This window comes from Lepisosteus oculatus, chromosome 4 (assembly GCF_040954835.1).
Source record: "Lepisosteus oculatus isolate fLepOcu1 chromosome 4, fLepOcu1.hap2, whole genome shotgun sequence".
Classification (NCBI taxonomy): Eukaryota; Metazoa; Chordata; class Actinopteri; order Semionotiformes; family Lepisosteidae; genus Lepisosteus; species Lepisosteus oculatus.
The window spans coordinates 61,282,686-61,295,820 of NC_090699.1; the positions used below are offsets into that span (position 1 = coordinate 61,282,686).

Genomic DNA, 13,135 nt, shown 5'->3' on the forward strand with positions numbered 1-13,135 from the left:
ACACGCAATACAAGACATGAGACAAAATTCAAGAGTGGGCAAACAACCTAGTAAATGAAATTTAATTGATAAATGCAAGGTATTACAATCAGGTAGCAAGATTTCAAATCCCAATGGATGATGCCGAAACTGGAACAATATAAAATGATATTCTAGGCATTCATTAGTTTCCTCAACAGTTCAGGGAAACAATAAAAAGACTAAAATGCTTGCATATTTTTAGAATTATGCAACGTGTTGGGACGACCTTTTTTGGGACATTGTGCAGTTTTGGTCACCACACAAAACATCATTGCTGCTCCAGAGACAACACAAAGGAGAGCAACCAGATTTATTTCTGGCCCAAAGGGAACGTCTTACTCAGACACAGACACCAGTCTTCCAAGCACGGAAAACAGAAAATCACGTGGATTATTCTTTAAAGTATTCAAAATCCCAGAAGTTGGAGAGAAAGTCAATTTAGGAGGTTTCTTCAAAATCAGCAAACAGGCCAGACTTCCATCCAAGTGGAAATAAAATTTAAGGTCTTTCAGGACAATCAACAGGAGACTCTTCTTTGCACAGAAGGATTGTGGGGGTCTGCAACCAATTCTCGAGTTATGTATTTGAAGTGGACTCTGTGGAATCCCATATAAAATACATTGAAATTTTAGATCATCGAGTTACTAGCAAGATGGCCACAATTTGTAACTTTTTTGATGTTACTATATGAGTTAGTATAAAATGGAAATGGAAGAGTATTATATCTAACTGAAGCCCAACACAAAGATAGTTCTGGACTGTTCCTTCGATTGACAAATGTAACAAGCAGATTTATTTTAAGAAGTGCCTGGAGCTGCAATCACTCTCTAGAGATTTGACTTTTTGTAGTTTAATCTGGCGGGTATATCGAGTAGTGTCTATCTGCTTATACATTATGTTGAATGGTAAGGTCAAAGGAACAGAGATAGGATGTAACACAAAAAGGAGATGTTACTTCAGTTTATTGATTTTTAATAAAGAGCAAAATATTTTCTATTTAACTAAAATATTTTGTATAGTAAAATGACGCACTAATCATTAATATTCATTATAAATAATGTCACTATGTAACAATTATTTATTAGAAGCGTTACTAGGTAGAAATACCATCTACATATAATGACATTACAAAATATTCTCAAATCTTGCTTTCACATCAGAAATGGTCAATATTTTAACAAATGTGGTTGAATATTGGTACAACGTTTAGAGCAACAGATACACATTTAGAAGCAGAGGAAATCATTTCAAATGAGACTGAAATGATGAAAAGATGAAATAGGTCAGAGCTCCGAAAATACAAACCCCAAACCAGATTTTTTTTTATAAAACTTTGCATTAGTAAATTGAGAAAATGTGGATAACCAATATTGTTTTAATATCAAAAACCCATCTGTTTGGGAATAACTATAATATCTTCCACATTCTGCAACTGGAAAAAGTTAATATCATTGTATTAAAAGTAACTTCCTTCTTCTTCGACTTTATAGTAAATGATGTAATATACCTTTGACTAAACAATTTTACATAAAAAAACAAATTCCCATAGATTTTTGAATTGTACTGGTATCTGGTTTCCTAGATTGTACAATTAACATTCAAGGTCAAACCAATTTTAATTAAAATGAGTGACCCACTATACAATAAAATGCCTGTACAGATATTAAATAACGCATATTACATAACCTACACAGCAGAAATGCTGTGCATCTAGAGAATGTGTTAGAGAAAAGGCTTGACACATTAATTTTTAATAAGTCAAAAGCATTGCACTGTACACAGATACTGTGTTTAGAACTCTTAAAGAAAAAGAAGGTTGCCTGGAGAGGAACATTTTTGCTGAGTGTCAAATTCTTGATGCTTCAGTATACAATTGTTTGAGACAGAATACAGATCCTCACATAAAGTTATTCACAGTACAAGAATACAGTCTATAAATATTATTGTACAGTAAATTGTGCTTATCCAGTCAAATTAAAATGTGCTTATAGTTCTTTTAACAAAAACACCTATAGATAATTGTAACCTATATTCATACATACTTGTTGTAGAATTATTCCAAATCATAACTATGTTTTAAATTAATCACAGAATTAATCAAACCACATTTGTATACATTCCACACTATTTTCAACATTTCATAGAATAGAAAAGCAAGCGTGAATTCAGATGTGTGTCTTTGACTGAATGATAATACCATAATGGTCATCACTGCTAGGAAAGAACACATACTCTTGATAAGACATCCGTAAAATGAGGAGGCTCTCAGTACCTATCTGAAAAATGCATCTTCCTGAACACAAAGTCTGCTGTGCGGCATCCAAAAAACATCAGAACCGAGACTAGAATTGAAACAGAAAGTCTTTATGATGCCCAACAGAGCCTCAATCGCAGGAATGGACTGAACCTATCAAATCTTTCTGAACTTGTCAAGTAACAGGCAAAAAGATTGATTCAAGGAATTTTTAATTGGTTCCAATAAAGAGAAAGGCCATTTACCTTATGTGGTACAGACCTGTCTCCACGAATGTAATGATGGGATAATTAACCTACTTATTTGTAAACCACCCTGTCACAGAGAATCATACATAAACTCCTTAGCAACTGGCACTGAATACATTTACCCTGAACCTCCACTGAATGTGAATAAAAGGCTGATAACTACTGTAGGACATCATTAATTTAAAATTGTCTCTGGCACCAGAGAGGGGTTGGTGCCATAATGACCTAAGCCTACACTTCAGATGGCTGTAATTATACCTTACAAATGTAAGAAATCTATTACAAGCTATTAGAGAAGACTGTGATGGCAATATGCAGGAGAATATTAAAGTACCCAGCATAACATTGTCAATATAATGAATCACTTCACCTGCAGAGGACATTAAATGACTCACTCACCATCTCCCTAGAAGTTTCAATCTGTGGCTAGAAATGAACATCCTTTTAAAGAAGCAGTGTTCGCAAACCCCAACCTGGCATTAGGAGCTTAACCTAAAAAAAATCTCTCCTAACCATGCGGTTTGTGAGATTTAAAAGCATGAATGAAGCATGTTTAAAGATCTCAACAAAATACACTACTACTTTTGTAACATTGTGGTTTGGTCTCAGAGATTTTCCATCTGAAATGTAATGCACTTTGGGGAAGAATCCACTTTTACTTAACTTGTTGATCTCAGAGCTGTGTACAACATTCCTAGCAGATGAAGTTTTTCACCTGTCTCATCCCTGGCTCTTTTTTACTGGAGATGCTAGAAAACTATTCAAAAATATAATAAGGTTATTAAAGGACTTGATGAACGCTGACCACTAGTTAGTCCTTAATGTAATTAAAGCAAGAATGTCTAGAAGTATTGCTAACTGTAGTCTAAAACACTTCTCAGAGTTAATGATCCCTGTAACATTAGAAGCAGGTAGAGTGCAGTCACTTCCATAAAGTCTGTTTTTAAAAACAAAAGCATGGCTCTCATGAGGTTCTGAATGATACCTCTGAGTGCCCTTGTTCCTTTAAGTAACACTAATGAAGTGCTAGAATTATAAACCAGGACACTGCGCTGCGCCTTCACCAACTACAGTATATCCTATACTCAGTCAGGGCTTTTCTTTTAACAGCCTTTGTGACATTTGACTAGGGTTTTAAATATTTAACTAGCACTAATGGTCTGTTCCTTTACCCATTCTCCTGACAGAATAGCAGAACTCTAGAAGCTTTGGATGAAATCCAGGCAGCCCCATAAATGTGGTTAACAAGAAACTGTGCGACTATTTTCCACTTTTGGAATCGGCACATTCTGACCTCCAAAAGGCAACATAATTTCCACAAGTAACCTAACTCTGCATATAACCAACATGTTCACTTTGATTTGCAAGGGTTATTGCAAATATATAAAAAATGTGCAATATCTAATCAGTATCAGAGAGATGTGAACTTTACAGCAGGTATTATTATTATTATTATTATTATTATTATTATTATTATTATTATTATTATTATTATTAAGGCGAATGCCCGGAGTATGTTTATTCTCCCCATGTTCATGTGGGTTCCCTCCCACAGCCCAAAAACATATTGGTACTTTAGCTGGTTTCTGGGAAAATTGACCCTGGTGTAAGTGTACGTGTGTCTGTCTGCTCTGCCTTGAGCCTGTTTCTTGCCAGGATAGGCTCCCCTCCACGACCCTGAATTGCATTGGAAGAAGCAGTTAGAAAACAGATGGATGTCAGTAAGTCAGCTGTCTTGATCCAGAAACATTCAAATTTTGGTTCCATCACTTGTGAAAGACAGAAGGCTTCAGCCTACTGTTCAACCCAAGTAACAAGGTGTGTTGTACCACTGTTCTTCAGAAAAAAGAAATTGTATACAATAACTTCTCTTATTCGCTATTCCCTTCTTTCCCCTAGAGACAGGGACTGTCATTTCTGTTTTGTTTATGTCTCTTCCTTCCAGTTCAGCAGGGGGGACACTTTAGACTGAGAAGACAGGAAGCTGTCTGGCGGATCCTGCTATAAAGAGGTCTGTATTTATGGCACAGCACGTCAAGAAAATGAAGCCTCATAAGGCTGCAGCTTATGGACTGAATCACTCAGGACTGGATGTTCATTACTAACGAAGCAAGCTCACCACTCGAGCCCTAATGAACCCAGCCTGCTGTGAAAACAGATGGTTTCAGAATGTTCAAAAAGGCAGGATTGCCCTCAGGCCCATCACGCATCTCCAATTAGACAGGATCGAGACACTCTCGCGAGGAAAACCCTGTTACCTTTTTCCTCCAAGGAGACCCACCTGCTACGACAAACTGAAACTAAACCTTTCCGGAGCTGCCAGGTCACCTTGCACTGAAGGCTTCTGGACAATTAGGAGAAGAAAAAACAACAACGAAAAAAGCCAAACGGAGCATAAAAGAGATTCCAGCGTTCTTCCACTTTCTCTTTGTTTTCTGCACAACAGTCCTGCGCCCCAGCTGACTGAGCCCAACAGGTATCACTCCCTGGAACAACTGCTAGCACATCACGGTGACGACAGCTAAACCCTCGCTCCACCGCTGACATGGTGTCAGGCTGAATCATACCAGGACCACAGAAGAGACACTAAGAACAAATCAGCTGTTACATAATGTCCTCTGCCAGATGGCTCCACTTCTGAAGATTCAGCTCCTGGACGGTCACATGGATTGTACTACTTCTTTACTTCTGCCTCAGCTTGGCGAGGTTAGAAAAAAAATGAGCAAGAACCCTTGACATTCTGTTCTTTACTGAAATGTATGCTTCATTAAGACAAACGTTTTCATGAAGAACAGCATAAGCCTTACACTAGGGCTGTGTAAACTTTGGGCCTCAAGCCAAAACAGATGAGTGAAACCCTTTCTCCTTTTCTCAGATTGCAATCGTACTGTTTTATGTTCACGACATGCTTAGCAATTACATTCAATGACACAAAGGATGCACCACTGACAACCTTCAAAGACGTAGATTTCCACATGCATCTGGTACAATACACTTCACTGAAAGATAGCACTTCATGTCTGAACTAAGACAAGAACATTAGACAACAAAACAACAGGAAATATGTTAATTATACATAGGTATAAAAGTATTTTCACAAGATTCTTAAAATCTTGATCACTGATGTACACTTAAAATATGTTGTGTTTACATTATTGTGTAAGGTATGACACTCCTTTATCACACATATCATCTATTTATCCACTCCAGAATATTTAAAAACATATTTTGTATCGATGCAACACATCTTCCGAGTTTAAGAAATGCCCAGGTAGGACAGTCTTGTCTATAAGACATGTAAATACTTGAATTTTGTGTAATTCTAATTAATTCTATTTCTCTTAATTAAAACATCACACACATCAATTAATTTAACCTGAGGTATAAAACTGGAAAGGAAATTACGGCATAAGAAATTTAGAAGTATAATTGAACATTTTTAAGAACTTAATAGCAGACAGTTAAACAATAGTCTGAAAAATGAACAAACCTTGCTTTGTACAGATCTGAGCAAGATATCAGTAAGTAAATGATTTGAACACTTTGCTGAGCTTACACATATATTAATGATGTTCATTCTCATCATCTGGTTTTTTGAAATTTTAGAACATCTGAGTAGGTGTTTTAGTTTCATTATTACACTACTGAAACAAACTTATATGGGAAAACAAACCAATAAAATGTTTAGCAATAAAGAAACCCATGGCTACAAAAAGAAGGAAAGCAATTGCCACATCCAAACATTTTTTATAGGGGAAATTGCTATCTATGAATGATGTGTGTGTGTAAATTTATGCTCCATTCTCTCAAAGCCAAGCGTCTATGGAAATATGATTGGCACTGAAGGTCTTCTGATAGGTTGCTCTTATGTCAGCATACCCATGTTGCCTTTCAAATACCTGTTTAACAGGGAAACTCAGTCTAAAATTCCCTTGATTTGCTGCAAGTACATTTCAGTAAATAAATGAGTCAGCTACCCAGACAAATCATAACCCCCCGGTTGCGAGACACATGGACCTAGAAACCACAGTGCAGGACTAGGATAAACTATTCTTGAATAAATCATATAACCGTACATTCGGAAGTATTTGACTCATCGAATATTTAGACCCAAGACAGACTTCAACAAATTCTATCCAGCTATTGAGTTATACACAGATTTGCACTTTGAATCTGATTCAAAAGAAGTCTGATTGCACAATTAGCATTACTAAAACGTGAAAATAGAGAACCCCATAGAGATGATCCTGAACCAAGTCCAAAGGTATTTGCCTCCGCCTGTGCTTACAAAATAACAAGCAGTTATGAAGTATGGACTGGTGCAAGGTTACTTCAGCGATACTTACATAACATCTTGTTGATTGAGAGGGTATAAAGAGTTAAGTTATGCGAAGGGCTTGAAAGTAAACCTCAGAATTTGGGAACTGCAAATATCCAGGAATAGAAAAAAGAAGTGCTCACTATCTCCCAGTCACAGCCAGAGTCAGCACTGTTCCATATGCTGAACAGTATTCCTCACCAAACGCCTGCTAATACTTTGTTAGCCCTCCAAAGCAATATTACATTCTACAGATGTGGCACACATTCATTGAATCCTTTCTGCCATGTGAATATAAGCCCCAGGCCAAATTCTCTGAAAAACAGGATTGACTGGTCATACCTGAAACAAAATCCCATCCATCCATTTTCTAATTGCTTAATGCAAAATACCAAGCAAAATATATATATATATTAAAAAAGGCTACGTTTTTCAGCCTTGAAAGAATAAAAGCTAAAGAAAAAAATACTTAGAATATTCTAAGGAAACACAAACCCATGTTTCACTTAAATTAACATGATAAAGCTGGGCATCTGAAACTTTACCTCCGCACATTCAACAGAGGAGGGAGACCCAAACTACCTAGTCAAGCTTTAGCATCTGTTGCAGACTCAGTTCAAAGCAAAAGATCCCTTTCCAGGCCTGATGCTGATCAGATGCCAAGAAAATAACCATCATCATACCCTACCTCCAAGACCCCCCTTATCCTGGCAGAAACCCCACCACGAGCACAGGACTATAATGAGAGAAAATTCAGACAGTAATCACTGAGAAAATATCATTCCTTCAGACAACCAAACTATAAAGGAGACAAATGCTAAAGGAATTCGGGGTTATTAAAATATTAAGACTCCAGCCTCCAATTTAAACTTGGAAGGAAAAAAAAATCAAAAACAGACATTCAAATCTTTAAGCTTTAAGATGTAGCTCTACTCTGTGGCCCGCGCTGTAGTTATGTCTTCTATGTCTGTAGTTATGCACCTCGTTAAAGAAAACAATCCAAGGGCACTGATAGGTTTTTGAAAGGAGAGCAATTGTATATGTGCCTGTTCTCTCATGCAAACTGTAAGAAATGTACTGTATTTACCATTTGAAGAGTCTAAACACTCCTGAGTAAGCAATGATTGATAGCTGAGAAATATAGATTAGAAGAGCACAGAAGGTCCAGAGTACAAGACAAAACATAAATCAGTCATCTGCGTTAGTGAGAAAAAAAAAGTTAAAATGAATCCCCTTCTTTGTTGGAAATATTTATTCCTGTGTAATTTATTCCTGACACCTTATAGCGTTTTGACAGATTCTGCTCTTCTCAGGTTCGAGACGCACTAACAGACAGCCCATCCTTCTAACTGTCATTCACCTGCCCATCAGCACAGTTCAATTCAAGTTCAATTCAATTCTGACAAGGATACTCATCACGGCGGGCTGCCGGGGTGAAGACCTGATCAAGTCTGTGCAAAAGAACCCGCAGCACGACACGTTCGTACATCACCAGAGCTTCACCGCAGTTTCCAACTAGAAATTCATTCAGGTGCAAAAGCAATTCTCCCCAAAGTCCCCAACTGCACAACCTTGCAAATAAGCATTTTGAGGAAAATAATTTATTTTCTCCATGTATGAAAAAGGGTTTAATTCATCAAGTATTTGTATACATGTTTTTCTGAAAAAAACTGCAATGGACAATTAAAAATAATTATAACAATCCTTGCAGCTGCAGGTAATTCAGACACAGGAAAGGACACTGTTCCTTCCCCCTGGATGGGACAGGCTGGACTGTACCTTCTCCTCAGAGGACAGAAACATGTAGGAATCGTAAGTCTTACAGAACAACATATTCCACAGGCTGACGCTACTCATGTGTTTTATGCGATACCAGAAACGAATTAGCATCTTCTATGACAAAATGAACTTTTGCATTCAACAAATGAAGGACCTTAGAGCTAAAAAGTACTGAAGTCTGCTGTAGATGTTCATCTTAAAGCAAAGCTATACTTTTCCAGGCTTAGCCTTCAGTGTGATGGAGATCAACTCCAGCTGAACAATAACCCAAGTTTCTGAAAAAAGTTGCAAAGCTTTACTTGTACACCAACACTCTATGCCAGGGGAAAGGGAAATAAAGAATGAAAAATAAGTACATCACATAAGGTAGTGTACAAAAGATTCAGAAAAGGCTAATACAGTTTCTTACCATTGAATGAATTAAAGCTTACCTCAGAATTGTTAAAAGGATAAAAAGCACAAAGTCCTGTGGCTCACACACATAACCAGAAACCGAGACAAACTAATAATGAAACAGAGACATCACTGGATTTCAACTAGATAAATACAGAAACGTAAATATTGTATTTAAAATACAAATTATACTCAGCAAATGAAAGGTTGTTACATAAAAGTGCATAGCTCCCAAAATCAAAACCTATGGTGAAAAGCAGACCTGGAATGCTTTGTAATGTCAAACCTAAGACAACAGAGATATGTCGACTCAGGGCTCTCTCCCAAATTCCTTCTCAGCTGCTTGTTCTTTTTTCTGTTCTTTATCATAAAACACTGACAGTTATTACTGGAAAGGACCACCATGCTTCTTTTGTTATATAGGTGCACTGAGCAAAGCACAGAGTGGGTTGTGGGTGGTAGAGTCTCTTCTAAAAAGGAAACTTGTCATTTATTTCACATTGATAGCTTGATGTGGAAAGCAAGCATAATTGTTATCTGATGATTTCAGACGCACGGAAACAAACTGTATTGGCTTCAGGCCAGTTCGCTGCAGACACAAATCTCTGTCCAAAATCCACCCTCCTTACTGGCACTCATGCTTCTAAAAACTAAACAAGTCACACAGAGTGCGATGAAGATAGAATGTGATTGCAAATCCATCTTAAGCTCTTAAAAGCATTAATCTCAGATCATCACTCAAAAGAGTTATGAAAGAAATGTATAATACGTGCTGTTGTTGGTCTTCAAAATAATCAAAATATTTTTTAAAAAAGAGCTGATGTGACATTTGGAGTCATGGAGGAATATTTTTAGTGGAGGAGAGAGCATTTTATTTCAAGCTAAACCCACTTTAAATCACAATTTAGTAAAGGGCTAGCACAAAACATTTTTATCAACGCGACCAAGAATTCATGATGAAAATCCCTGCCCTCTGACACACATCAGGGAATATTTTCTTTGGTTTGGAAACATCGGCCGGTGCTCAAAAGCTGAAAACTTCAGAAAAAGCTAAATGCAAAGCTGTGCATTCCCCCCCGTCATTGAGAGAAAACACTGGCCTGATATTTAATAACCAGGTACTGCAACTACAGTTACTCAAGTAAGATGCTTAAACATCTTCCAATCAAAGGAACTGTAAAACAGAGATCTCCTTGCAGCCCCTTTTGGAAGTTGAAGTGTCTCCTCTTCTTTACAATTCATTTTTGTTTCTGAAATTCCAGAAATTGTTTCAGGCGCCAGTTCCAACGCTTACCTCCTCTCTGTGGGACTGTGCTGGGACACGCCGCGATGTCCTTGACTGTCGGTCCTCAGTCTGGGTAGCCCCGTTCACACTCGTGGATCTCTGTTGCAATCTCAACACCTCCCCGTAATCTGCAGTGTCAAAATTAGTTTTCCACACCATGACCTAAAGAAAAGCAGGTTTACCATCTTATAAATGCAGGCTGAGTGTGTGTCTGATCATTTTTTCCCCTTAAAATGCAAAGGCAGAAATACAATCAAATAGCAACAGTCATAGTGTTACGTAGTTCTCCTTCTCCCTCTAAAAAGAAATTCCTTAAGAAAGCAAGATTAAGACTAAAGTAATTAATCTGGATTTTTCTGGGTTTGAGATAAATCACAGTAACATACAAAAACTGTAGGAAAACAGTTTTGAATTTCACAATTTAATATTTTCAGAAACAGATATAAGCAGAGAATTTTAATGTAATTTTCTGCATATACATACACATCTTTTTGTTTCATACACATTCAACTCGTTTTTCATTGCCTGTGGTGGTAATTGAATGCAAGAATCATGAGCTGTGGAAAAAAAAGTGTTCCTAATTACCAGACAGAATTATTCATGTCTCGGTGCAACTAGAGAATACAAAGACATGTTGTCCTCCTTTCAATTCATAGGACTAAAATAAACTGTGAAGAAAATTGATTTTAACACATAAAACTGATACTGAGGTCAGTCTTCTTACCAACGTAAGCATCTCTATATCTTATGAAGGGAGAAATCAAAACAATTAAAAATGTAGCTACAGCTTAAAAGAGAGCTCAAAAATCTATATCACAGATTAAAACAGCCAGAGTTATAAGACGTAAGGTTTTTGGATGTTTTTGTTTGTAATATTAAATCAGAAAGGCAGAAAGGCAGAATTCCATAAAAAACAGGCGCTGGCTTCCCTTCTAAGAAAAGTAAGAGAATGCAGCTGCCAAAAATTAAGAAGCTGAAAAACGTTTACAGTATCTTTCAACAAGAAAAGCAGAGTGCAAAAAGATCGGACAGGTACTCGACTCAACCATTTGACTTGCCATCAGCCAGCCTGTGGTTCACAAAATCTATGGAACAAATTCCTTCGGCATGATTCAGTCAGGCCTGAGCTGACCCGTTAACTAAAACATAGTGTGCACTCTTTGGCCCCGGGACATAGCGTGAAGTGCTGGCTCAGACCTCTGGAATGTGGGAATTAAAGACGGGCCTGAAAGGAGAGACTTATTCTTTTTCTTACATTGCCTGGTTTATTTTTTGTTTTCACAACCACTTCTCTCAATGGGCTTAGCAAGACATCTTCTGGGCTGGAAATCACTGGGGTTTAATCGTCCGGAATATGTTGCATGTTATTACGATCTGGTGTGAAACAGCTTGATGGAGTTCTAGCCCTCCTGTCGTTCCTCATTGAGTCAAGAAACTCTTGATAATACAAAATAAATTAAGGTTTGCTTAGGGTATATATACCACAATGGGATAATGTGCAATAAAAATAAAACTACCTTCAGTTTTGTGTTTTTACACTACTGAAGTATTTCTTACATTTGTAGAATGTCAGCATAATGGCGCAGTGGTTTGTATTGCTTCCTCATAACACTGGGGCCCAGGGTTTCAATTCCTGGGGTGCTATGTGGAATTTGTAGATTTGTATATTTGTTTGCATGGGTTTCCTCCCACAGTCCAAAGACATGCTGGAAGGTTAACTGGCTTCTGGAAAAGGTGGCCCCAGTGTGAGTGCATACCCTGCTTTGCACCCATTGCTTGCTGGGATAGGCTCGAGCGCCCCTGCAACCTTGTGCTGGACAAAGAAGTTACCAATTGGATGAATGGATGGATGGATAAAATCTAGATATCACCAGAGACATTGGCTGTTTAGAATTTGAATTGGACTATTTTATTTTTATCACATGTGCACCCGATTTGGATTGGGCAGTTCTTTTTAGATTCTGCACTCAGGCAGTATCTTCTGCATGCACACAGGAGAGGATGAGGCCTCTAGACATGCTCCTCCAATTCACCCACGTGAACTGGCATTCAATATTTGACACACCAGGTGCTGCATTGCTGCCTGACAGAGGAGGAGAGGCGCATCTCTCGCTGCAGTCACTGCAAGCTTGTAACATCTGGCAAAGTCACAGGACTCTCTTTTTTCTTTTGGGAAAGCCAAGAATGCCCTGCCCGGCCGATCCCAGCCCAACTCCAGTGCCTTGCTGCCACTTCAGGAAACCACATGTATCACACGCCAGGCTTGAACAGCTTCATATTTAAAGAGCAGACAGGCTTTGCCAGCCCTCTGCCCATGTCCCTGTTCAGACCACTTCAGTGTGGAGGGTATAAAACAAAGAGTCACCTGTTCATCTGAGCCACCTGAGGCGAAGTAATTCCCGGCCCTGGAGAAGGCCACACACGTAGCAGGGCCCTGCAAAGCAAACAGCAGACATGAAAAAGCCATACAGCACGCTACATGGTGTGTGAAGGGGGTGTGGAGAATGCATGGGCCACAGATTACTGTGTATATAAAGTAAGCCTTTTCTTTATTTCAGAAAAAAAAACAAATATTATACTACGTAATTACATTCTGAAAGTTTAATCCCCAAAGTGACGTCAAATAGCCCTATAGGCCGGTGCTAATTTAGTCATCGGTTTTTGTTACAGTCATAGTCTTGGTCAAGTTAGCTAAAACAGGCTAAACCCCTCTAGACTGGCATTCTGTGTTCTGGCCGGACTTAAGCTAGCCAGATGTCCACTAATTGTGCGTAAAGCCAAATACCTATGGTTCTAGTTTGTTTACAGCCGCCAGTCCTGACCTGTACTGTTATTTA

At 38.1% G+C, this 13,135-nt stretch overlaps 1 protein-coding gene across 2 annotated transcripts in view; it reads right to left on the reverse strand.

Moving 5' to 3' along the window:
• The window catches only part of poc1a (POC1 centriolar protein A), a 54,728-nt gene that overhangs the window by 20,034 nt on the left and 21,559 nt on the right, over positions 1-13,135 (reverse strand). For both annotated transcript variants that reach the window (XM_015348018.2, XM_015348020.2), the window contains exons 8-9: positions 12,664-12,732; positions 10,308-10,460 (exon numbers count right to left, since the gene is read on the reverse strand). In XM_015348018.2, coding sequence (XP_015203504.1) covers positions 10,308-10,460; positions 12,664-12,732 — 222 coding nt within the window. The remainder of the gene's footprint in view (positions 1-10,307; positions 10,461-12,663; positions 12,733-13,135) is intronic.